The sequence below is a fragment of the Panicum virgatum genome, chromosome 9N (genome assembly GCF_016808335.1).
Source record: "Panicum virgatum strain AP13 chromosome 9N, P.virgatum_v5, whole genome shotgun sequence".
Taxonomy (NCBI): Eukaryota; Viridiplantae; Streptophyta; class Magnoliopsida; order Poales; family Poaceae; genus Panicum; species Panicum virgatum.
Window position 1 is genome coordinate 32,511,054 of NC_053153.1, and position 25,402 is coordinate 32,536,455.

At 52.4% G+C, this 25,402-nt stretch overlaps 1 protein-coding gene across 7 annotated transcripts in view; it reads right to left on the reverse strand.

Annotated features, from left to right (window-relative positions):
* The window catches only part of LOC120690587 (protein OPAQUE1-like), a 47,860-nt gene that overhangs the window by 8,778 nt on the left and 13,680 nt on the right, over positions 1-25,402 (reverse strand). For 4 of the 7 annotated variants that reach the window (XR_005681838.1, XR_005681840.1, XR_005681839.1 and 1 more), the window contains exons 9-20: positions 21,426-21,572; positions 21,256-21,357; positions 20,102-20,342; positions 10,418-10,455; positions 10,216-10,342; positions 9,941-10,114; positions 9,358-9,489; positions 9,091-9,200; positions 8,864-8,924; positions 1,688-1,865; positions 1,189-1,394; positions 774-893 (exon numbers count right to left, since the gene is read on the reverse strand). Coding sequence is in view for 3 of the 7 variants with exons in the window: in XM_039973289.1 (XP_039829223.1) it covers positions 774-893; positions 1,189-1,394; positions 1,688-1,865; positions 8,864-8,924; positions 9,091-9,200; positions 9,358-9,489; positions 9,941-10,114; positions 10,216-10,342; positions 10,418-10,455; positions 20,102-20,203; positions 20,285-20,342; positions 21,256-21,357; positions 21,426-21,572 (1,555 nt within the window). In the remaining 4 variants the exon portion in view is untranslated. The remainder of the gene's footprint in view (positions 1-773; positions 894-1,188; positions 1,395-1,687; positions 1,866-8,863; positions 8,925-9,090; positions 9,201-9,357; positions 9,490-9,940; positions 10,115-10,215; positions 10,343-10,417; positions 10,456-20,101; positions 20,343-21,255; positions 21,358-21,425; positions 21,573-25,402) is intronic. The other 3 variants (XM_039973289.1, XM_039973291.1, XM_039973290.1) reach the window with 2 other exon arrangements.

Below are 25,402 nucleotides of genomic sequence, written 5' to 3' on the forward strand. Positions count from 1 at the left end.
TATGTTTGATAAGGAAAAGGTAAGTCAAATGAACAACAGAATGGTGTACCAGTGAAATACATTTGGAATTTAATCATACAGAAAATTAACTTCAAAATGTTTTGTATATGGGGGAAAGGTTTGTAATATACAACACTGCTCATTGCTTCACTAAAGTTGAAGCCAGCTGTAATGATTATTCGTTTAAATCCTAGAACTCAAAAAGACAAGAACTTTGGCTCTAATACCAAACTGAGTTTCATGCATCACCTAGTCACCCAAAAGCTTGAGCTTCTGATGAATGGTGTGGAATATGCTTCACAAGGTTGCACATGGACTTGGCTAAATGTTAATAAATGTTTACTACCATTGGTATGTAAACATCCAGGACATGTAAGAATGAGATAGTTACAGTGTAGTCTGTAGTCATCTGGAATGGAAAGTTCTGTTTTACCATCATCAAAAGCAAAATTTCAGCTTTGGATTTCCAGAATGGATTATAAGATAGTTATCATAAATTCATTACCTAAATTGGTACAAAAGAACAGGAAAAATGAATCAACTAAATGGTGAAATCAATTGTCACGTCTTGTGAACAAGTTATACCTAACCTTTATAGGAAACTTGCACTTACATATAGGAGAAACCAAACTATCAGCGAGTAAAATTTACAAAGAAATATTTTATTTAGAAGAAATTTAGCAATATTCCAATTATTTTAATTGTTCTTTCCAGTGTTCCAACCTGATAATTTCAAGATACATCATAATCAAGATAGTTGCTATAGTTCGTACATGTTTAAGGTTCCGCAATGCCCTTTTAGCAAGCTTCTGTCTCCAACAGCACTGGATGAGAACTGTTGCCCATCGGTATTGCTGATGGAAATTATGGAGCTTCTGCATCCTCCACCAAGCCTATATGTTAAAATAATAACAGGGTTGATCAGTATACATCGACTAGATAAATAAAGGTCATACTAAAGAAGCATAAGGATGAAATAATAACCAGCTTGATCCTCATGCAGATTTTGTCTTTTTTGGTGGAGGGGTTATTTATTAATTGTGCCAAAGATACTAACAATCAATTAGAATTTAGAATATCATTTCTCCTGCTCCAGTAGCTGGCAGACTGAATTTAAGAGTGAGGTGGGGATGGGGTTTCGAGTATCAAAGATGGGGTGGGGGTACCAGAATAAAAAATGAGATATACCTGTATAACAGTAGAAGCTTTAGCATTCTTTACGTGCCGCAATCTTTGAACTGCTAAGATATAGCGAATACCAGACTGGATCACAAGAGCAGCAGAACGAAGATGCAAATATGCACAACGACACAACCATCTTCGAGCATATCTTTCAACTGAAACAGCTGCTGCTATCTGTTTCTTAGCTTCAAGCACATTTCGTGCTAAACACCCTGCAGAGCAACCAAAGCCAATGACTGTTACTTTAAGGAGTAAAGTGAAATTTGTAGTGCACCAATCATTAACCCTGCTGGGTCCTTAGAATATTAGTTTATTCAGCACAGAATGCAGTAAGAAGTTATGTTAGTGGACTTTGTGCGTTTTTTTTAAGAATTCATTTTTTATTTTATTTCAGGCCCTTTGGAACTGCTATGGCTTTACACACAGTAAATAAGCAAGCTATCTTGTAGAAATAAATGAAGAATGAGCATGCAAACTACGAAAAACAAAGAAAAATCCATCATACCTCGGCAATACATTTGGATGGAGATGGAAGCTTTCCTTGTTGAAAGAAATTTCTTGCGAGCAATAAAGGTTCGAAAGTGACCCTGCAATATTCTGGAAGCATTGTCCAGAATCTCACCACGTCTGGAGTCCAAAACAGCAATCTGGCCAGCCCGGAGAAAAACTTTTGTCCTGCCAAGCTGAAGAATACAATCAGACTTACACGTTACAGTAGGTATATATCATTCAAATTTATGTCCATGAAACTTTAATACATAAGGAGTGCTTGGAGACTAGCTATCAATGTGCCTGAACCATGACCTTTATTTCTTTTGGGTTTTATATCTAGCCTACCCCAACTTGCTTGGGAAAAAAGTCTATGCTGCTGCTGTTGTTGTTGTTGTTGTAAACTTTAATACATAATAACATATGTTCTGTAGGGTGCTTCTGTACTCCACCCTTGCAACAAGAGTAGCACAAATTTTAACGCACTTGAAGGGGCAAGCAGGTCAAATTAACCCTTCAGTCTTAACTCAAAATTTAAAGCTTTCAAAGGTCAAACATAGAAGCACCACTCTTCATATGCCCTGTGTAACAATTGCATCTTCGGTGGTTTATCTACTTCTGCTGGTGATCTACATATAAAGGGCGTACCCAGTGCCGTAGGCTTCCCGCACTGTGCGGGGTCTGGGGAGCTGGTGATCTACATATCTTATCTTAAGAGAGAGAGAGAGAGAGAGAGAGAGAGAGAGGGTATATGCCTTCTTAAATTTCATGATTAGTTCCAAGACCTGTAGAGTGACTTATATCCCAAATATTTTAGCTAACTGATGCAAAAATAGGGAAAGCAATAACAAAAAATTGGCAACAGCAAGTGCTAGTTGAACGCTTGAGTGCAGTTTGATGGAGAGAATAATTGCTGGTATTCCTCCAAACCCTAGAAGGGTGGGATATATAGATCCTATACATGGGCCTCTAGATGGGCCTCTATACATGGGCTCACATATACACCAACACCCCCCCGCAGTCTGAACTACCGGCGCAGCGGTGTTCAAGACTGGACAACGAGAAAGCTAACACCCCCCGCAGTCTGAACTACCGGCGCAGCGGTGTTCAAGTCTGGACAAAAAGAGAGTACAAATAGAGTACAAAAGGGCAAATACCCCTCCGCAGCCACAACTAGCCACCGGCTACATTGAGGCTGGAGCGAAACTCCGAGAAGGTCGAGGAGGGCAGTCCCTTGGTGTAGATGTCAGCAAACTGGGAGGTAGTCGGGACATGAAGTACCCGAACATCGCCGATGGCGACTCTGTCGCGCACGAAGTGTAGGTCGATCTCCACATGTTTCGTCTGCTGATGCTGGACGGGGTTGGTGGAGAGATACACGGCACTGACGTTGTCGCAGTAGACGAGCGTGCTCTTGGCGAGCGGGCTGTGGAGCTCCGCCAAGAGCTGTCGTAGCCAGGACGCCTCCGCCACGCCGTTAGCGACAGCCCGGTACTCCGCCTCAGCACTGGAGCGGGAGACAACCGGCTGCCGCTTGGACGACCAGGAGACCAGGTTGCCGCCTAGGAAGACAGCGTAGCCGGAAGTAGAGCGACGAGTGTCCGGGCAGCCAGCCCAGTAAGCGTCGGTGTAGACCACCAGCTCAGTAGAGGACAAGCGGTGAAGCACCAGGCCGAGGTCCACAGTGCCACGGACGTAGCGTAGGAGACGCTTCAGCGTAGCAAGGTGTGACTCCCGGGGATCATGCATATGGAGACAGACCTGTTGAACAACGTAGGTGAGGTCCGGCCTGGTGAAGGTGAGGTACTGCAAGGCGCCAGCCAGACTCCTGTAGGCAGTAGGATCAGCCACCGGATCATCCAGATCAGCAGACAGCTTCGCCTGAGTGTCGACAGGAGTGGAGCAGGGCTTGCAATCAGTCATCCCAGCCCTATCCAGAATATTGAGTGCGGACTGTTGCTGGTGATGGAGAAGACCAGATGAGCGAGGCTCAACAGTGACGCCCAAGAAGTGGTGGAGCTAACCCAGATCTTTCATAGCAAACTCCTGCTGCAGAGAGGAGATGACACTCTGAAGTAGCTGCTGACTGGAGGCTGTGAGCACAATGTCATCGACGTAGAGCAGCAGATATGCAGTCTCATCCCCACGGCGGTAGATGAAGAGAGACGTGTCGGACTTGGCCTCGGTGAACCCCAATGTCAGCAAGAACGTGGCGAACCGAGAGTACCAAGCCCGAGGAGCCTGCTTCAGACTATAGAGAGACTTGTTGAGCCAGCAGACCACATCCAGACGGCTTGAGTCCACAAATCCCGCTGGCTGAGAGCAGTAGACAGTCTCTGAGAGAGTGCCGTGAAGAAACGCATTCTTCACGTCCAGCTGGTGCACAGGCCAGGAGCGCGGGAGCGCAAGCGAGAGGACCGTGCGCACCATCGCGGGCTTCACCACAGGGCTGAAAGTTTCATCATAGTCCACACCAGGTCGCTGAGTGAACACTCGGAGAACCCAGCGAGCCTTGTAGCGCTCTAGTGTGCCATCAGCCCGACGCATATGTGTCCAGATCCACTTGCCAGTCACCACATTGCAACCAGACGGACGCGGCACGAGGTCCCACGTCTGGTTGGCAAGAAGAGCCGCATACTCCTCTTCCATCGCACGACGCCAGTGAGGATCCGCCAAGGCGTTGCGAACAGAGGAGGGTACCGGAGAGACGCGCGGCTCTCCCTCAGTGGCGGAGAGAGTCGCGGCCTGAGACGCCATCCGCCGAGTCACCATGGGATGAGTATGCCGAGGATCCCGATGTATGACTGGCGGGTGGTACACGTCCGGCTCGGTTCGAGAGAGAGCCGGCGGCGGCGACGGCTCCGGTGTAGGCGTCGCAGGAGCCTCCGGAGCAGGAGGCGGCGCCGTTGTCGACGCCGAACGACGCCGGTACACCTGCACTGGCTGAGCGTACCGCTGCGGCGCCGGTGTCGGCGCTGAGCGGAGCCGGTACACCTGCACCGGCTGAGCATACCGCACAGGGGAAGGGGGAGGCACCGGACCCGCGCGTGGCGCAACGGGAGACACCGGGTCCGTGCGCGGCATGACCAGAGGTCCGGGGGCCGCGCGTGGCGCGACCGCGGGCACCGGGGCAGCGCTCGGCGCAGCAGGGATCACCGGAAGCGGTGCCGGTGCGCTGGGAAAACCTGTAGGAAAAGGACAGAAAGGTAACGGTGGCTGAACCACCGGGTCAGTCGGAAACAAAGACTCCAGCTCGGGGTCAGGAGAAGGTGTGGAGGAGGTGGAGTAGGGGAAATCTGACTCGTCCAAGACGACGTATCAGGAGATCAGAACGCGGCGAGAGGCGAGGTCAAAGCATCGGTACCCCTTGTGGTCAGTGGAGTACCTGAGGAACACACGAGTCGAGCGGGGCGCCAACTTGTGAGAAGCGGTGGCGGAGGTGTTAGGGTAACACGCATCCCCGAAGACCCGAAGGTGGTCGTAGCGAGGAGGGATACCGAAGAGAGCATGGTGTGGAGTGGGAGCAGGAGAAGCAGTGGACGGAAGACGGTTGAGCAGGTAGGTGGCGGTGTGGAGGCTCTCAGCCTAGAAGCGCGGGGGCAGAGAGGCCTGGATTAGAAGGGTGCGCAAGACATCATTCGTTGTGCGAATCATCCGCTCAGTCTTGCCGTTCTAAGGAGAGGTATACGGACAAGACATACACAGCTGAACACCCCGAGAGAGGAAGAAGGAACGGGAGGTGGAGTTATCGAACTCCCGCCCGTTGTCACACTGGACGGCCTTAGCAGTGAGGCCGAACTGAGTGGACACCCAGGTAAAGAAGTGGAGAAGAGTGGGGAAGGTCTCAGACTTGGCGCGTAAAGGGAAAGTCCAAGAGTAATGAGAAATATCATCAACAATGACCAGGTAATATTTGTAACCAGACATGCTGAGTACAGGAGATGTCCACAGGCCACAGTGAATAAGATGAAAAGCATGCGCAGCATGCGAAGAAGAAGAAAAAAACGGAAGTCTAACATGACGACCTAACTGGCACGCATGAGCAGGAGCCCTAGTACATGGAACATCGGTACTACGACTAAGCTGAGCCAAAACGTCGCGGCCGGGGTGTCCAAGCCGGCGGTGCCAGGTGGTGGAAGAAGGCGTCACGGGAAAAGCAATAGATGATGAAGAAGTCGAAGACGGAGCGGCGGAAGCAGGAAGCCGAATAGTGTAAAGGGGCCCCGGGCTATCACATCTGAGGAGCGAATGCCGGAAAACCGAATCCTTCACAGTAAGACCAGAAGAGTCAAATTCGATAGAACAGGAGTCGTCAGCAGTAAACTGGCGAATGAAAAGATGAACCATTTGAGGAGCAACATGAACATTAGGAAGACGAGGAGCAGAACCCACGGCGGTGACAGAAAGGCAAGACCCATCACCAACCATGCTAGAAGAAGGACAAGAGGGGTGTGGGGGTCGGACGGAAGAGAGGATACCGGCATCAGGAGTGGTGTGGAACGAGGCACCCGAGTCGGCAATCCACTCGGTGCTGACCGGCGGCGTTAGTCCCATGATGCTGAAGGACAGCGCCAGAGCGGCCTGGTCCCACCCCCAGGCCAGGTCGACTGCTGGCTGGGCTGAGCGGGCGGGGTCCAGTACGGAGCGGAGAGAGGAGCAGCACCGGTGAACATGGCCGCCGGCTGGAGCTGAGGACGAGGCCCCCCTCCCGGACCTTGGAACGGCCACATCGAGATGCGCCCTGACTATAGATTGTTGAAGGATGGCCAGGGCGTACCTCCAGGGGCAGGAGCGGGCGTCGGAGCCGGAGACGGAGACGGAGGAGTCGGCGCGCCCCGACAGCCCCCACCGGTACCGGTACCCCCAGAAGTAGGGCCACCAGTGCCAACACCACCACCACGCCACCCCCCTCCCCCCCCCCCCCCGCCGCCGACGTCCACGCCCCCCCCCCCCCCCAACCTCCGGTCTGCCCGGCAGGAGCAGCACCAAGGAGACAGGTGGCAGGGGTGGCGGAGGAAGTCGGTGGTGCAGCGACGAGCGCGGTGGAGGTGGACGAGGGCGATCCGGGCGCAAGACCCCTGGTGATCTCCTCGAGGGCGAGGTCGTCCCGGACCTGCAGGAAGGAGGGGAAGGGTCTCTGGCGGGCGATCCAGCTCTTCAAGTGGTCATAGGTGCTGCTCAGGCCCCGCAGGACATTGAGCACCAAGACCCGATTGGACACCGGATCCCCGAGGTCGTGAAGAGCATCGGCCATGCCCTTCATCCGCCGGCAGTACTCACCAACGGAGAAGTCCCCCTGCACGAAGGTGCGGAAGGTGGCGTCGAGCTGGAGGGCGCGGTACTCGGCGTTGCCGAGGAACTGCCCCTCGAGCGCCACCCAGGCCTACCGCGCGGTGTCGCCGTGGGTCCTGACGAGGTCCTGAAGATCTAGGGAGATGGTCCCGAAGATCCAGGACATGGCGACGCTGTCCAGGCGCAGCCACGCCACGTCCTGCGCCTCGATCGGCGTGTCGAGGAGGACGTGGTCGTCGAGGGCGTAGCGGCGGAGGGCGAGCAGGACCTGGTCCCGCCAGCGTCCGTAGGAGGAGGACGTCTGGTCGAGGCGGACGGTGACCAGGGCCCTGATGTTCTGGACGCCGGCGGCCTGGAGGTGGAGCTGGGCGACCATGGGGTCGGTCGGGTCGTACCGTGCTTCAGATCCAGCGGGCGGGGCCTGGCGGGAGGAAGCGGCACCGGGCTCGGGGTCGACAGGCCGGCCGGAGGAAGTGCTGCTCCGCCTCGGCGACCCGGAAAGCGAGGGCGTTGGCCGTGGCGCGCTCGCGCTCCCAGGCGAGGGCAGCCACTCGGACCCGCTACTGGGCCGCCGAAGCCTCCGACTTGGCGGCGAGGAGAGCCGCGGCGAAAGCGGCGTCGGCCTGCTACCCGCGGAGGGCGGCGGCGGAGAGCGGCGCATCCGCGGGTGCCATCCCGAGCCCAGACCACGCGGGATTGTTCTCGGCGTCGGCGGCGGGCAGCTTGCCGGTGGCGACGACGGCGCGGTGGGCGGCAGCAGCCTGCCCGGCGGCCTGCGCGGCGGCGGCATCGTCATCCGCACCCGCTGCAGCAGCGGCGGCGGCGTCGAGTTGCACGAGTGGCTGCTGCACGGGCGGAGGGGGCAGCTGGGGGCCCTGCCCGTCGGCGGCGGCAGTGCCGACGGCTCCCGCATCCGGCGTCGGCCCAAGGATGACTAGGGTGGCGTCCGGGGGTCGCGTCTGCAGGGGGGGCCCACCCAGCAGCGGCAGCAGTGCCCGCTGCAGCAGGGAGAGCCTGCGCGGCGGCGGCGGCGCTTGCTGCCGGGCCGGCCGCGACCCCCGCGGCCCGGGCGCGCCAAGCAGAGGCGGCGGCGGCGACGGGATCCGGCAGGGAGAAGGCGGCGGTGCGGCCCCCTGCACCCGCGGCGACGGGATCGACCAGGGAGGGGTCGGCAGCGGTGCGCCAGGCGGCGGCGGCGTGCCAGGCGGCGCGGCCCCCTGCACCCGCGGCGACGAGATCAGAGGAGGCGGCGGCGGCGGGCCAGGGCAACGCAGCAGCTGCTGTCGGAGCAGAGGAGGAAGGAAGGGGAGGGAAAGAGGAAGGGTAGAGAGGAGGAAGCGCCGGCGGCCGGCCATAGCTGCCGGCGGCGGCGGCGGCTGGGAGGTGAGAGGAGGCTAACCCTAACCCTAGGCTAATGATACCATGATGGAGAGAATAATTGCTGGTATTTCTCCAAACTCTAGAAGGGTGGGATATATAGATCCTATACATGGGCCTCTAGATGGGCCTCTATACATGGGCTCACATATACACCAAGATAGTTGAATGTTCTTAGTGTCAAAATAGACTCAACACAAAAAAATTTCCATGGTCCAAGGACAATGTGCGAATTGAGCATAGCTCAATTGCTTAGGTTGTGTTGGAACTTTCCCACCTGGGTTCAAGTCCCTATCTCAGCACGAGTGTTCACATTTCAGCTTAGTGGGAGCCACATGCCGGTTGACAATGAGGCACCTCAGGTGACTTCGTAGATCTCAAGATCTGCTAGCCCAGTTTATCAGAGGCGTTTATAGAGGTAGTATGTGTGTGCATGTGTGCGTAGGAGTGTGCTTGGGTGTATGTGAGCATCTGATTGAGTACTAGCCAAAAGAAGGAAAAAGGAACATTTAGATTACTGTACTTGAAAGTTCTCAAGGTTTAGTTGCTTTAGGATCCTCTGTGTCAGTGATCTCTCATCAAATCTGCAAGAGTTGAAAAAGAGATGTGATAATCTTTTATATTGATGAGATAATATCATAATAAAACTTCCCAAAATGAAACATAAGTTGACAAATGCAAATATACTATTGAAAGTAGGCATATTCTAAGAAGGTTCCAAAGTACTCATCAACAATGTTAAAGTATTACCTTTCATCCATATGCTCTGGCACAAGAAGTCCAAAGCGATTAATGAACTCGGAGTATGTTCTCCGTGTGGGATAACCAGCAAGACTTATCCTAATAGCTTCAAGGACACCCTGCAGTGAAGCCCAATAAATAAAGTAACTACTAGCTTCTACGGTTCCCATAATGAAACATATAACGAGTTGAGCAGAATGGAGAAATCATCGACATGAATCAAACTTCAAAGCACTGATACATTGATTGCTAGAGGAGAAAATTAATGGTACTAACCCCGCTACGCAGTTGCTGTAGAACACTGCCATTTTCAAACTTCTGTGGACGACTCAGAGAATTTGGTTTTATGCAACGGATGTAGTGAGGTTCCGTTGAGCTAAGTGTCTCCATTAGTGCTTGGAGTTGTTGCTGTTTGGATTAGATAACTGACCATATCATAAGTATAATCAAATAAAAATGAAATTTAAAATAAGCATGTAGTATTCTTGAGAACTTTCAAAAAACTTAATGTTCAATTCACTTGTGTGCATACACACATTCATGACCAAACACAAATGTGTTTCCTTAACTGCAAAAATTTGAAATTTATATATATGTAATACTAAATTTGGAATATATTCTGGCAACAAAAGATATTGGAAATATGTTTTAGCCTCTTGCTTTCTTATTTCCCTTGATTGTCAACGACCATGTAATAGAAATATTATTTGTACCATGCAAAAAAGCTGTAAAATTATGTAATACCACACTGGCCAGAAAAACAAAGATAAATAACCAAGAAACAGTAAATAAAGCAAATATTAAAATAATTTCTTATGTCCAGAGGAAACTAAGAAAACAGTAATGTTCAATACTATACCTTAAATCGTGAAGCTACTGAAGAAAACTTATAGGATGATTTTGAGGGGTCATCTTGGTGTGAAGCGAAGAGACCAGAAATAAATGAGCATTTTGAAGAAGACAAAAGATTCTGGTGCTCTGCTATAACATAATCTCGGTTCTTCTCTAAAAACAAATCAGTTTGGTAGGTCACCTACAAAAAGTAGACCAGTCATTGCCACATGTTTTAACCTAGTCAAGCAACAACATGCTAAGCATATTTTACAAGAAAGAAATTTGGTTCACAGGACATGCCTTTCCAGCAAAATGAAATAGGGCAAAATCTGTCTTAGAAAGCTTTGGTTTTTCTAGTCTTGGATGTGCCCTTAAATTCTGAAACAACTTCATTGCAAAAGTTTCATGTGTTGACTTCCCAAGCATGCTGTTTAACAAGACTAGAAAGAAGTCAGAATGTTGAACTCAAAACTGTTTGATAACACGACAGGAAAAACCTTACCATGCTTCATCCAATAGTGAAACTATGCCTATTGGTTTCTGCAAAACAAAACATAAATAGCATAATTATAAGAATCAACAAGTAGATGAAGTAACGTAACAATAGAAGAAAGCTTCAGCACTAGATATGAATCTCCCTGATGCAACCCACTAAGTATGCAACATATCATTTTCTGCAAATCTGGTAAGATAATACAAAATATTGAGTACAATACGCGCATCCAGTTAATATCCACTCAGACACATCACATGCCAAAAGAAGAGTTCCGGATGTTAAATACAGTGATTAATGGTACGGGTTTTATCGGAAGATTTCTGATTCGTTCAGATAATATGCTAGCTTGAAACATAAATGGAGGAAAGATTACAAAAAAAAACAACACTAGACACTGTTACTACATTACACTAATAACACATGCAGTGAAATGGCATCAGTTACATGTATATGAAAAGGCAAAATACTAGTAATGTTTTGACATAATACAGCAATGCCACTTCCATAGAATGGCACACATAATTTAACAACTATTGTCATCTGGAAAATTGTGCCTCAAATCAACCTTTACCCTTTCTATATTAAGTGGGGAGAGCTAAAATCTAAAGGTTTTCATTGCTATATAGATTATTCAAAATTCAGTTCACCACTCTATTCAAGATACATTAAACAATAGAAGGTACATGGTTATAGGTTAATGCACTGTCAGAAGGAAGAAAAGAAGAAATTCAAAACATTTGGTCAAGCTGGAAAGGTTATATATTGTGACACCCTAAATTTCACCTTTAGGATGTTTAACTTGATTCTATAAACTTTAGACATCAAAAGAAATAATTTTAAGTTATTTAAAACTCATCAGAGGCTCAAACCTGATTTGTTGCATTCATGCCGTTGCATATTTTATTTTTGTTTAGTTGTATTTAAGCTCTAGAGTGTTTCCAGAATTTTCCCCGAATTTTTCCAGATCTAATTCTATTTTCTATGCTTTTATTTCTTTTTCTGATGAAGGAAAACTCATTGTCATTTTCCTTCTTCTTCTTTTCTTCCTCATTTTCTTCCTTTTTCCTTCCTCTCTTGGGCTGCCAGCCCTTCCTTTCCCTCACCGCCAGCCCCTCTTTCTCCCCCGCTGGCCCACTTTCCTTCTCCTCATCCTTTCTTTTCCTTGGCCCGCTACTAGCCCAACCCGTGCACCCCTCTTATCTTTTTTTTAAGAAATCCACCCCTCTTTTCCCTTCCCCTCTCTATCTCTCCCAGTATGTCATGTTATTAGAGATATGTATAGCTGACTTGCTTTGTACTTTAAGTCTACTTGACTCTTACTTGTACATCAAGCCGTCTCGGCTATATATATGAAAGGTCACCCCCACAATGGATGTGTAGTGTTTCCCCCTCTCGCTATCTCTCTACATGGTATCAAGAGTCCGGGGCCTAATTCCCTGGCTCTCAACCCCTCCGCTGCCCTAAATCCCGTGCGCTGCCACCCGGCCCGCACGTCCACCACCCCACCCGGCCGCGCCGCCTCCCTGGCCGCGCCGCCCTAGGTCGCGCCGCCCCCTGGCCGCACTACCCCTACGCCGCGCCGCTCCCTTGGTCACGCCGCCCCCAGCGCCGATCAATCTGATCCGGCGCCATGTCGACGGATTCGTCCACCTCGTCGGCGTCCAGCCCTAGCTCCAGCATCGGCACGACGCCTGGCTCCTCCGACTCCGTCCTCCCGGTCTTCATCAACCCGTATGCCTCCGTCAACGTCAAGACCCACGTCCCCATCGAGCTCGACCTCTGCCTGCCAAACTACAACAAGTGGAATGCCTTCTTCACCGCCATGTGCGGCAAGTTCGGCCTTCTAGGACACATCGACGGCACCATTGCGTCCCGTCCGACTGATCCGACCTGGAATCAGCCGGACGCTTGTGTGCGCAGCTGGATGTACGGCTCCGTCTCCGATGGGGTTCTTGACTCGCCATGGCACCAGATCAGACTGCCCGTGCCCTCTACACGGCCATCCGTGATTTGTTCCAGGCGAACCAGGAGCCGCGCGCTGTCATCATGAACCAAGAGTTCGTCTCCTTGTCTTAGGGTGACCTTCCCATAGAGGCTTACGCCTCGCAGCTGAAGCAGACTGCCGACGCTCTTCGCGACGTCGGCCACCCCATCCTGGATTGCCAGCTGGTGCTCAACCTGTTGAACGGCATCAACCCGCGTCTCGCCAACACCGCTGACATCATCGCCAACACGAGGCCACTACCGACCTTCACCGAGGCAGTTAACATGCTTCGCCTGAAGGAACTTCGCCTCGCCAACGACAACAAGGTCGCCTCCAACACTGCCCTTACTGCCTCCACGACGGCAACCTGCACCTCTGCGTCCTACCGCTCGACGTCCTCGCCTGCTTCGCAGCCCCGCGGCGGCGGCAGAGGCAAGGGCAAGGGCAAAGGCGGCAACGGTGGTGGCGGCGGCGGCCGCAAGCAGCAGACGGGCCAGGGCTCCCAAGGATGAGCACGCGGCGGGCCCCAGCCCGCCGGCCCATGGGTCTGCTTCAACCCGTGGGCATGGGGCCCACAGCAGCAGTGGCGCCCTCCCATGGCACCCCTCCCTCAGGCCCACACCGCCTTCGCGCCGACACAGGTGTCGACTCCTGTGCCAGCGCCCTCCGGCTACCCTGCGCCAGGCCCTTCTAGGACGGGCACATGGGACCAGGCAGGTCTCATCGCTGCCCTCAACCAGATGGCGGTGCAGGGCAACAGCCCTTGGGTCCTCGACACTGGAGCGACATCTCATATGTCCTCCAACGACGGTATACTTCTATCCCGTCTTTCCCATTCGCCGTCCTTCATCACAGTCGGCAATGGAAATTCCAAACCAATTTCTTGTTGTGGCACTTCCAGTATTCCTATAGCTGATTATCTTTTTCAACTCAATAATGTTCTTATCGCTCCGCATCTTGTTCGTAACCTGTTATCTGTTCGATAGCTTACTCGCGATAATAACTATTCCGTTGAGTTTGATGCTTTTGGCTTCTCTATTAAGGATCCGAAGACCAAGACCGTGATTCTTCGCTGCAATAGTGGCGGGGATCTCTACACTATTCCACCCACCCACGCCAGCTCCTCCGCAGCCGCCTGTCACGTCGCCTCTGCTTCGTCCTCGTTGTGGCACTCACGTCTTGGTCATCCTGCTCCAGCCGCCATTAGTGAACTTAATAAAATTTTAGCTATTTCATGTAATAATGCAGCACGTGGTCTTTGTCATGCTTGCCAGCTCGGCAAACACACGCGTCTGTCTTTTACTAGTTCATCCTCTAGCACTTCTGCTCCCTTTGAACTCGTTCATTGCGATGTCTGGACATCACCTGCCTTTTACTGTTGGGTTTTTCCTCTTCGGCATAAATCTGAGGTCCACAGGCATATTGTTGAGTTTGTTGTTTATGCTCATACCCAGTTTAGCTTGTCTGTCAAGTTCTTTCAGGCGGACAACGGCACCGAGTTCATCAACAACGCCACTTCTACCTTCCTTGCTAGTCGCGGCGTCTTGCTTCGCACCTCGTGCCCCTATACCTCCGCACAGAACGGCAAGGCTGAACGGATGTTGCGCACACTCAACAACATGGTGCGCACCCTCTTGTTTCATGCTTCTATGCCTCCCGCCTACTGGATGGAGGCACTGGCGACCGCCATTTTCCTGCTCAACAGGCGGCCCTCCTTATCCATCAGTAATGGTATACCCATCATCTCCTGCATCACTCTATGCCAGACTATTCCTCTCTTCGAGTTTTTGGCTGTCTGTGCTACCCAAATCTTAGTGCCTCGACACCTCACAAATTGGCTCCACGCTCTTCTGCTTGCGTGTTCATCGGTTATCCCTCCTCCCAAAAGGGCTACCGCTGCCTCGATCTCTCGACTAGACGCGTGATCGTCTCCCATCATGTGATTTTTTATGAGACTAATTTTCCGTTTTCGGCTGCAAAGTCGTCTGCGGAGGAGGCTCTTGATTTTCTCCTGCAGGATCGTCGTCACGTCTCTCCCTCGCCTCCTGCGACCAGCGAGCCCTCCCAGGCTCCTGTCGCAGGGCGGGATCTGGTCGCCCCCTAGAGGATGACCCCGCCATCCTCTGGCGCGGTCCCGTTCTCCCGACTGCAGCAGCCACTGGCGGGCCTCCGCCGGTTCCTGGACCGGCCCCTTCGACTGCCTCTACGCTGGCCCTAGCCGCCGGTCGTCCACCGGCTCCTGCTCCGACCGCGGTTGCGCCCCAGCCGCCACCTGCAGGACGCGAGTTCCGCTTCGTCTACAATCGTCGCCCGCCTCCAGCGCACATCAATCATCCACGACTACCTCGCCGTCCCCGATCCCTCAGGTGTGGGCTCTCCAGTCCTCGCCCCGGGTGGTTGTTCCGCGCCCGCCCCCGGATCCACCTCGTCGTGTTGTGACGAGGGCACAGACTAGCTCTCTTCTAGGGCCTGCTGATCGTCTGACGTACTGTGCCGTCCACGCTTCTCCACTTCCGGCTAACTACCGGAGTGCCCTCGCCGATCCTAATTGGTGTGCCGCGATGGAGGACGAGTACAAGGCGCTGATTGACAATGGCACCTGGCGCCTAGTTCCTCGACCACCTGGTGCCAACGTCGTCTCCGGCAAATGGATCTTCAAGCACAAGTACAACTCCGACGGCTCTCTTGCTCACCATAAAGCAAGATGGGTCGTTCGCGGGTTCTCACAGTAGTACGGCATCGACTACGACGAGATGTTCAGTCCGGTTGTCAAACCGGCCACTATTCGGGTCGTGCTCAGCATCGCCGCTTCTTGCGCTTGGCCTATACACCAGCTGGACGTGAAGAACACATTTCTTCATGGTCATCTAGACGAGACGGTCAACTGCCAGCAGCCGCCCGGCTTCGTCGACCCCACTGCACTTGATCATGTTTGCTTCTTGCAGAAGTCCTTATATGGGCTCAAGCAGGCACCTCGGGCGTGGTACCAGCGTTTCGCCACATACATTCGTGGCCTTGGCTTCGCAGCCTCGGCTACTGACACGTGTCTCTTTGTTTACAAAGAGGGTGCTGCTACTGCTTACTTGCTGCTCTACGTCGACGACATCATCTTGACGGCGTCCTCGACGGATCTTCTTCGCCGGTTCACAGGGCTACTCCACTCCGAGTTCGCCATAACCGATCTCGGGGATCTCCATCACTTCCTCGGGATTTCGGTCACACGCTCGTCGGACGGCCTCTTTCTGTCTCAGCGACAGTATGCGGTGGATCTCCTCCAGCGCGCCGGCAAGGCCGAGTGTCACTCCACGTCGACACCAGTGGACACTCGTGCCAAGCTGTCGGCCACAGACGGAGCTCCGGTGGCCGACGCCACCCAGTATCGGGGTCTGGCTGGTGCCCTTCAGTACTTGACACTGACGCGCCCCGACCTCGCGTCCTCGCCTACGCTGTTCAGCAGGTGTGCCTCTTCATGCAAGATCCACGAGAGCCTCATCTGGCGTTGCTCAAGCGGATCTTGCGTTATGTGAAAGGTACACTGTCTACTGGGTTGCACATCGGTGCTGGTCCAGTTTCCTCCCTCACTGCATACTCAGATGCAGACTGGGCAGGCTGTCCAGACTCTCGGCGATCTACTTCGGGCTACTGTGTCTTCCTCGGCGACAACCTGGTGTCTTGGTCCTCCAAACGACAGATTACTGTCTCTCGTTCGAGTGCGGAGGCCGAGTATCGTGCCGTGGCGCACGCTGTGGCTGAGACCTGCTGGCTTCGGCAGCTTCTTCAGGAGCTTCATGCGCCTCTATCTTCGGCGACGATTGTCTACTGTGATAATGTCAGTGCTGTATACATGACAACAAATCCAGTACATCATCGGTGCACGAAGCATATAGAGATCGATATTCACTTCGTCCGCGATCAGGTGGCTTTGGGGCAGGTTCGTGTGCTACGAGTTCCGTCGTCTCACCAGTTCGCGGATATTATGACCAAAGGCTTACCTGTACAGTTGTTTACTGATTCTAGGTCCAGTCTTTGCGTCCGGGATCCTCCCGCTCAGACTGCGGGCGGGTATTAGAGATATGTATAGCTGACTCGCCTTGTACTCTAAGTCTACTTGACTCTTACTTGTACATCAAGCCGTCTCAGCTATATATATGAAAGGTCACCCCCCCACAATGGGTGTGTGGTGTTTCCCCCTCTCGCTATCTCTCTACACATGTGGGGACGCCAGTACCAGCATCGCACACGCGCTCGGGGCACCGATAGAAGTGCGCCAGCGCCGGATCAGGCGGAAACAGAGCATGCCGATAGGGAAGGAACGGATTAGGGGAATCAATTTGATTAGTTTCCTAATTACTAGGCCAAGTGCTGATATAATAGTGTACTTGAACAATTGAAAGGGGCAAGCAAGAATTACCAATCTCCTAATCCCCCTCTTCCTCTTAATCCCACCCCTTTCATCATTGGGTCACCGGGAAAGAACTCCGGCGCCATTACTGGCCAAGGTTATGAGCTCCATAGCCGAGGCCCTACCGTCTAGGGTGTTGACAGCCTTGACATAGTCTCCCTCTCATCGATGGGCGGGCCCCGCCCATCATCACCCTCCATGCTTGCCCACCAGGGACACCATGTCGAGGCCACCAACAGGACTCAGGCGTGGCCACCAGGGCCCACATGCCGAGGCCATGACCAAGCCGGTCTCCATGCTTGCGCGTGCCCCTTTTTCTGTCCCCACAGCGCAGGACCCTCGCCCCGCACCTCTTTTTTCGTCTGGCACGCTGATGAGGACATCCTCTACTATTACCTGCTGGCAAAGACGCAACAAAAAGGGGGCCAAGTGGTCCAGTTGTAGTCGGGCGGCGACCGTGTGAGCCTCTGAATAATCCCACCTTACTTAGTTTGGAAGGAGGAAGCCACCTTATAAGAGAGAGCTACACTTCCCCTATCGGACTAGTCTTTTAGGGAGATTTGGCCTTTCCCCTAGTGGGTGTACACTAAGAACTGTTGGGGTCCGGGCAACCTTAATTTATTGGGCCTCGGCCAACCCCACCTGTGCCGGATGCATCATTTGGTATCAAAACTAGGCCCTTGTTTAAAGGGGTGGGAATGATGAGGACATCCTGGTGGGAATGATGAGGACATCCTCCACTATTATCTGCTGGCAAAGACACAACAAAAAGGGGGCCAAATGGTTCAGTTGTAGTCGGGCGGCGACCGTGTGAGCCTCTGAATAATCCCCTATCGGACTAGTCTTTTAGAGAGATTGAGCCTTTCCCCTAGTGGGTGTGCACTAAAAACGGTTGGGGTCCGGGCAACCTTAATTTATTGGGCCTCAATCAACCCCACCTGGGCCGGATGCATCGCACGTGCCCAGGGCGCCGCTGCCGCCACCGAATCTCGCTGCGCGCAGCCGTTGATCTTCTCCCCACCTTCCCTCAGCCCATGCCATCGCGGCATTTAGCTTCGTGGTAAGCTAGGGGTGCTCCCTGACCTTTGGCCCCTCCTTTTCCGCACCCCGACGGCCCCGCACACTCTTGTTGGAGCCGCTTCGCCACGTGCTGCCGTTGCCGACCGCCACTAGTGCTTCACCGACGCCACAAAACCCCATATATTTTTCCCGTACTACCCTAGTGCATCCCGGCCAAGTTGCGCAAATTTTGGCGCACTAGAGCGCACTCCATATTGATGCCACACCACTGAGCCTCCGCTTCACGAGCGGGCAGCACTGCCATCTGCAGCGACTTGCTGCCGCCTGAGCCCCCTCAGGCATTCCCAGCCGTCGGATCTAGCGCCCCGCACCCCACTCTCCGATCAAACAAGTCCGATCAAACAAGTCAGCCGGCGGTGAGCCGTGGCAATCTTGCAGACCCCCCCCCCCTTTTCGACATAAACCCATGATCCAAACCTTTTCAAAAGTATTTAAAATTACGTCCTTTTTCTTGCATTTAAACCCCTATCATTTTCAAGAATAGAACTCAGTCCTTAACTTACATTTTAATGCTTTAGCCCTCTAGTTTTTATAAAAGTTTATGTTTAAGCCCATGTTTTCTTTCTGTTTAGCCCTCTTAATTAGTTTTTCTCACGTTTGAGCCCCTGCGGAACTGTTTTTAGCATATCTTCAGCTTTTTAAACCCATTTTAAACGTTCCTAGTACCATTTTGATCGATGTAACACATAGAACTAGCTTTTAAGATTCTTTTATCTGTTTATCAATGTTTGGTGTATTTTTTTAATTTATTTTTATTTTTTTGCTTGTATGTGCTTGTATTGTGTGGCTTGTTCGTGATGAGTAGACGAGGAGCCGTACGAGAACTTGCAAGAAGCCAAGAACAAGAGTTTGAAGAATCTGAGCAGCAACAAGTAACTGCGGAAAGCAATTATATTCCTTGATCATACTTACGTCCTAATAACCTTTATTTATGTTTAGTTTGCATGCATTAACTTGACGGGTCCTACTTTCTCTGTATTTATTATCCATGTCCTTGACGCCGGATTATTTATTTAATTGACAGGTAGTTTGCTTGGTTGCTAAATAATGGTTACGGGTAGTTTACGAAAACAATACTTGATAATTAGCTTACATCTTTTGGAACCACTGAGATGAATTGATGTTAATGATTAATTTATAACCATGGAGTGACCACCCGGGACAACAGTGCAACCATGAGAACTCATGGGCTCTGGTCTTAGCTAAGTAATTGGATGTCTCTAGCTTGTTAGTGGTCAAGGCGACTGTGATGATGTGTTCGCTGCCTGCTAAGGGTGTACATATTTGTTTGGTTTTGTCACACCTTGGGGGAGGTTCACTCACGCTGCAGTTGAAACCTTAGTGGGCTACTGACTTGTTAGGAAGTCCTTGGAAAGGCTTCATAGTAAATCCCTGCCAGTCACCTTGGAAATGTTTAAGGGCCTTGCAAACCCGGGGCCTCAAGAGAAACAAAACTTGTGGGTAAAGTGTACAATCTCTGCACAGTCGTACTCATGGTCAATGCATGACTTATTTGAATTGAATCTGTGAATTAATTCAGTTAATTAATATACCAAGCTTTATTTATTACTCGGTTATCTCTTTATGTCATAATTGTGGACAATATTCATGTATGGCTTTATTCAGCCAACCTCTATCCTTGTTTAAGCTTTGCATATCATTTATTTCCTAATATACTTGTTGAGTACCAACCTAAGTGTACTCTTGTTAAATCAATACTGCTTAGAACAAGACCAATTTGAGAAGTTTGTAGAGGATATTCTGGATTACTAGGCATATGTTCCCCCAGCCAGCTACTTGTGGAGATTGGTCGTTTCGCTGCTAGAATAAATGCAATACTGAAATACTTATTTATTTATATTCATGAATTCGGTTTGGTTTGTAATAAATGACAACGGTACTTTATGTCATTGTTACTGTTATTTACTTTTGTTGTCATATGTGTGTAATTTTGATTATGGCGCACATATGATTTATCGCTCGATTTATTACTTCAAAATCGGGTGTGACATATAGGTAGCATATCATATTCTCTACAGAAACCAGTCATAAATAGAGAAGTAACAAACTTCACATATGTCAAGAAGGTTTATTATTCGTGCAAAGTGCACACTGGTATTGCAAATGCGAGCAAACAGTACAATATTAGCATTTATACTACCATAGCATAACATATAATATTTCAAATGCGACAATAGATTCTATTAGTCTTAGAAGTTTATACCTTTTCAATAAGATCCAATATATCTTGGTTATCAACAAATTCAATGTAGCTCCAATTGATTTCTTCTGTTTTATATTCCTCCTGCTCCATCTTGAAAACATGCTGGATCAAGAAATTAAAGAAAAAAGGAATCAGATATTTATGTGCTTGAAAGGGAGGATGAGGGGCGGGGCCATAAAATACCTTATTAAAATGTTGTTGGAGCTTTTCATTAGCAAAATTGATGCACAACTGCTCAAAGCTAGCAGAAGGAAGAGTCGTCAGAAATTCAAGAACGATAAAAATATAATAAACTAAATAAAAGTCTGTCAATAGAATAGACATGCAGCTAAAGAATCTGCATGTGAAGAGTGCTACTAGTGTAGGTTTGGATTGCATTTTACTATAATGTATCTTTCAGCATACTCTATTTCTTCTTCTTTTGTATTTTCATTTTATGTGCCTGTGTGTCCTAACCTTTATGGGCATGTTACAGATTTTCATTAAAAAGATTCAACCAAAGTGCATGAATCCAAGGAATGCTAGTGTTTCCCAGAATTGCAATATTATCAGCAAAAATGCTGATGTATTAGATAGGAACACTAGCTTCCTACAATTATTATCCAGGTAATAACGCTATAAAAGAATAATTGAAAGGGTGCAATAAGTACCATTACCATTGATGAGGTTTCGTTTGAAGTTCTCTTACAACTTACAGCATGTTTTGTCAATGAAATCCTTACCCTATTCAGAAATCCATGACCAAGGGTGTGCTATGCAAGAGAAATCTAGGGAACCAAACATGACTATAATTACTTAGTTACGAGCTTGCTGGTTATTTGGCAACAAAATCTAGCACTACTTTTGCTTGTAGAATATAACGAAAATCAGCAATCACACTGAGTATTATTTGAGGCATGCAATTCATTGAAGAATAGCCACCAGCACAAACTTCAAAATTAGTTAACCTGCTTCGTGGTAGGCGAATATTAGGCTTGTTGTAAATTTGAAGTTTGTACAAAATATCAGCATCACATAAATGCTTTTACTATGTAATATTTTTGAATTATGCAGCTTCTTGAAGAATAGCCAACCAACACAAACTTAGAATTTTGGTTATTCTGCTTAATGGCAGGAAAAGTTGGCTGTTTTGAAAGAAAGACTGAAAGGCTGACCTGTTATATTTGAAACACTCAAAACCATATATGTCCAAGACCCCAATTTGTGACCTTGACTCCACGTCCTGCCCAATGGACTTATTAATGTTGTCAACAAGCCTGCAGCAGCCATGCTATAAGCACCATATTAAGAATTGTAAATCAATTCATGAAGGACACACTCGTACCAATCAAATAGTCGAGCATAAACAGTCTTTGCAAGTGTATCACGACCAATGACAGCTGCAGAACAGTCAACTGCCTTGACTATGTTTCCTTCGGGAGTTTTAATTGTGCGATAGCAAAGAGTTGAAAGCAAAAGGCTTGCATCAACCCTACAGATAAACAAACAAGACCTGCTATAAAATGGTGCCTAGACATAATATGATTTATGAGTTAAGTTTGTTGGTGTATATTGACCCCATGTATAGAGGCCCATCTAGAGGCCCATGTATAGGAACTATATATATCCCACCCTTCTAGGGTTTGGAGGAATACAAGCCATTATTCTCTTCATCATGGTATCATTAGCTTAGGGTTAGGGATCCCTCTTCTCTCCTCCCTCCCCACCTCCCAGCCACCGCCGCCCCCTCCTCTCTCCCCTTCCTCTTTCCCTCCCCTTCCTTCCTCCCCTGCTCCGGCAGCCTGGCGCGCCGCCGCCGCCTCCTCCCTAGTGGATCCAGTCGCCGCAAGGGCAGGGGGCCGCGCCGCCGCCTTCTCCCTGCCTGATCCCGCCGCCGCCGCCTCTGGCTGGCGTGCACGAGCCGCGGGGGTCGCGGCCGCCCCTGGAGCGGGCGCTGCCCTGCAGCCACGCGCCCAGGCCGCCGCCCTGGTCATTCTTGGGCCGGCGCCGGATGCGGGGACCGCGGGATCTGCCGCCGCGGGCGCCGCCGGCGCTGCAGACGCCGCCGCCGGCGCTGCAGACGCCGCCGCCGGCCCCCTGCTGATCGAGCAGGGGCCTCCCATGCCGCCCCAGCAGGGTCCCCTGCTTCCCGACGCCGCCGCTGCCGCTGTTGCTGGCGCGGGGGCTGCGGGAGCCCAGCAGCACGCCGCCGCCGTCGATCCGGCCGTCCTGCGGGCCGCGGCACAGCTGCTGCAGGCCGCCGGCGCCGATCCGGCCGCCCGCGCTGCCGCTGCTGCAGGATCCCGCCGCCGCCAATGCGGCCCACCGCGCTGCTATCGCCGCGGGCAAGCAACCCGCCGCCGACGCCGCGCCAGATGCCGCGTGGACCGGGCTCGGGATGTCACCTGCGGATGTGCCGCTCTCCGCCGCCGCCCTCCGCGGGCAGCAAGCCGACGCCGCTTTCGCCACAGCCCTCCTCGCCGCCAAGTCGAAGGCTTTGGCGGCCCAAGAGCGGCTCCACGTGGCTGCTCTCGCCTGGGAGCGCGAGCGCGCCGCGGCCGACGTCTCCACTCTCCGGGTCGCCGAGGCGGAGCACTTCCTCCGCGTCTCCTCCGGCCAGCCCGTCGTCCCCGAGCCCGGCGCCTCCTCCTCCCGCTAGGCCCCGCCCGCTGGATCTGGAGCCCGGTACGACACGACCGACCCCATGGTCGCCCAGCTCCACCTCCAGGCCGCCGGCGTCCAGAACATCAGGGCCCTGGTCACCGTCCTCCTCGACCGGACGTCCTCCTCCTACGGACGCTGGCGGGACCAGGTCCTGCTAGCCCTCCGCCGCTACGCCCTCGACGACAACGTCCTCCTCGACACACCGATCGAGGCGCAGGACGTGGCGTGGCTGCGCTTCGACAGCGTCGCCATGTCCTGGATCTTTGGGACCATCTCCCTAGATCTTCAGTACCTCGTCAGGACCCATGGCGGCACCGCGCGGCAGGCCTGGGTGGCGCTCGAGGGGCTGTTCCTCGGCAACGCCGAGTTCCGCGCCCTCCAGCTCGACGCCACCTTCCGCACCTTCGAGCAGGGGGACCTCTCCGTTGGTGAGTACTGCCGGCAGATGAAGGGCATGGCCGATGCTCTTCACGACCTCGGGGATCCAGTGTCCGATCGGGTCTTGGTGCTCAATGTCCTGCGGGGCCGGAGCAGCACCTACGACCACCTGAAGACCTGGATCACTCGCCAGAGGCCCTTCCCCTCCTTCCTGCAGGTCCGGGACGACCTCGCCCTCGAAGAGATCGCCAGGGGTCCCGCGCCCGGATCGTCCTCGTCCACCCCCACCGTGCTCGTCGCTGCTCCACCGGCTTCCTCCGCCGCTCCTGCCACTTCTCTCCTTGGTGCTGCTCCCGCCGGGCAGACCGGAGGTGGGGGGGGGCGTGGACGTTGTCGGCGGGGGAGACGTGGTGGTGGTGGCACTGGTGGCCCTGCTTCAGGTGGTACCGGTACCGGTGGGGGCAGTCGGGACGCGCCGATTGCCCATCCAGCTCCCGCTTCTGCCCCTGCCCCTGGAGGTACGCCCTGGCCATCCTTCAGCAATCCATGGTCAGGGCGCATCTCGATGTGGCCTTTCCAGGGTCCGGGGGGGCTCGTCCTCCACTCCAGCCGGCGGCCATGTTCACTAGCGCTGCTCCCCTCTTCGCGCCGTCCTGGACTCCGCCCGCTCAGCCCAGTCAGCAGCCGACCTGGCCTGCGGGGTGGGACCAGTCCACTCTGGCGCAGTACTTCAGCACCATGGGACTGACGCCGCCCGTCAGCACCGAGTGGATCGCCGACTCGGGTGCCTCCTTCCACACCACCCCAGACGCTGGTATGCTCTCTTCCGTCCGACCCCCACACCCCTCTTGTCCTTCTTCCATCATGGTTGGTGATGGGTCTTACCTTCCTGTCACTGCCGTGGGTTCTGCTCCTCGTCTTCCTAATGTTCTTGTTGCTCCTCAGATGGTTCACAACCTTCTTTCCATTCGCCCGTTTACTGCTGACAACTCCTGTTCTATCGAATTTGACTATTCTGGTCTTATTGTGAAGGATTCGGTTTCCCGGCGTCCGCTCCTCCGATGTGACAGCCCGTGGCCCCTTTACACTGTTCGGCTTTCTACTTCCGCTGCTCCGCCTTTGGCTTCTTCTTCTTCGTCTGCTGCTTTTGCCGTGACGCCTTCTTTCACCACCTGGCACCGCCGGCTTGGACACACCGGCCGCGACGTTTTGGCTCAGCTCAGTCGTAGTACTGATGTTCCATGTACTAGGGCTCCTGCTGAGCACCTCTGTCATGCGTGCCAGTTAGGTCATCATGTTAGACTTCTTTTTACTTCTTCTTCGCATGCTGCGCATGCTTTTGATCTCATTCACTGTGACCTGTGGACATCTCCTGTACTCAGTATGTCTGGCTATAAATATTATCTGGTCGTGGTGGATGATTTACCATTACTCTTGGACTTTTCCTTTGCGCGCCAAGTCTGAGACCTTCCCCACCCTCCTCCACTTCTTTGCCTGGGTGTCCACTCCATTCGGCCTCACCATTAAGGCCGTCCAGTGCGACAACGGGCGTGAGTTCGATAACTCCACCTCCCGTTCCTTCTTCCTCTCTCGGGGTGATCAGCTGCGTATGTCTTGTCCGTATACCTCTCCTCAGAATGGCAAGGCTGAGTGGATGATTCGCACGACGAACGACGTCGTGCGCACCCTTCTGATCCAGGCCTCTCTGCCCCCGCGCTTCTGGGATGAGAGCCTCCACACCGCCACTTACCTGCTCAACCGCCTGCCGTCCACTGCTTCTCCTGCTCCCACTCCACACCACGCTATCTTCGGTACCCCTCCTCGCTACGACCACCTTCGAGTCTTCGGGTGTGCGTGTTATCCTAACACCTCCGCCACCGCTTCTCACAAGCTGGTGCCCCGCTCGACTCGTTATGTGTTCCTTAGTTACTCCCCTGACCACAAGGGGTACCGATGCTTTGACCTCACCTCTCGCCGCGTCCTGATCTCCCGACACGTCGTCTTTGACGAGTCGGATTTCCCCTACACCGCCTCCTCCACTCCTTCTCCTGACCCCGAGCTGGAGTCTCCGTTTCCGACTGACCCGGTGGTTTAGCCACCGTAACCTGTTTGTCCTTTCCTTGCAGGTTTTCCCGGCACACCGGCACCGCTTCCGGTGATCCCTGCTGCGCCGAGCGCGGCCCCGGTGCCCGTGGTCGCGCCACGCGCGGCCCCCGGACCTCCGGTCGTGCCGTGCGCGGACCCGGTGTCTCCTGCTGCGCCACGCGCGGTCCCGGTGCC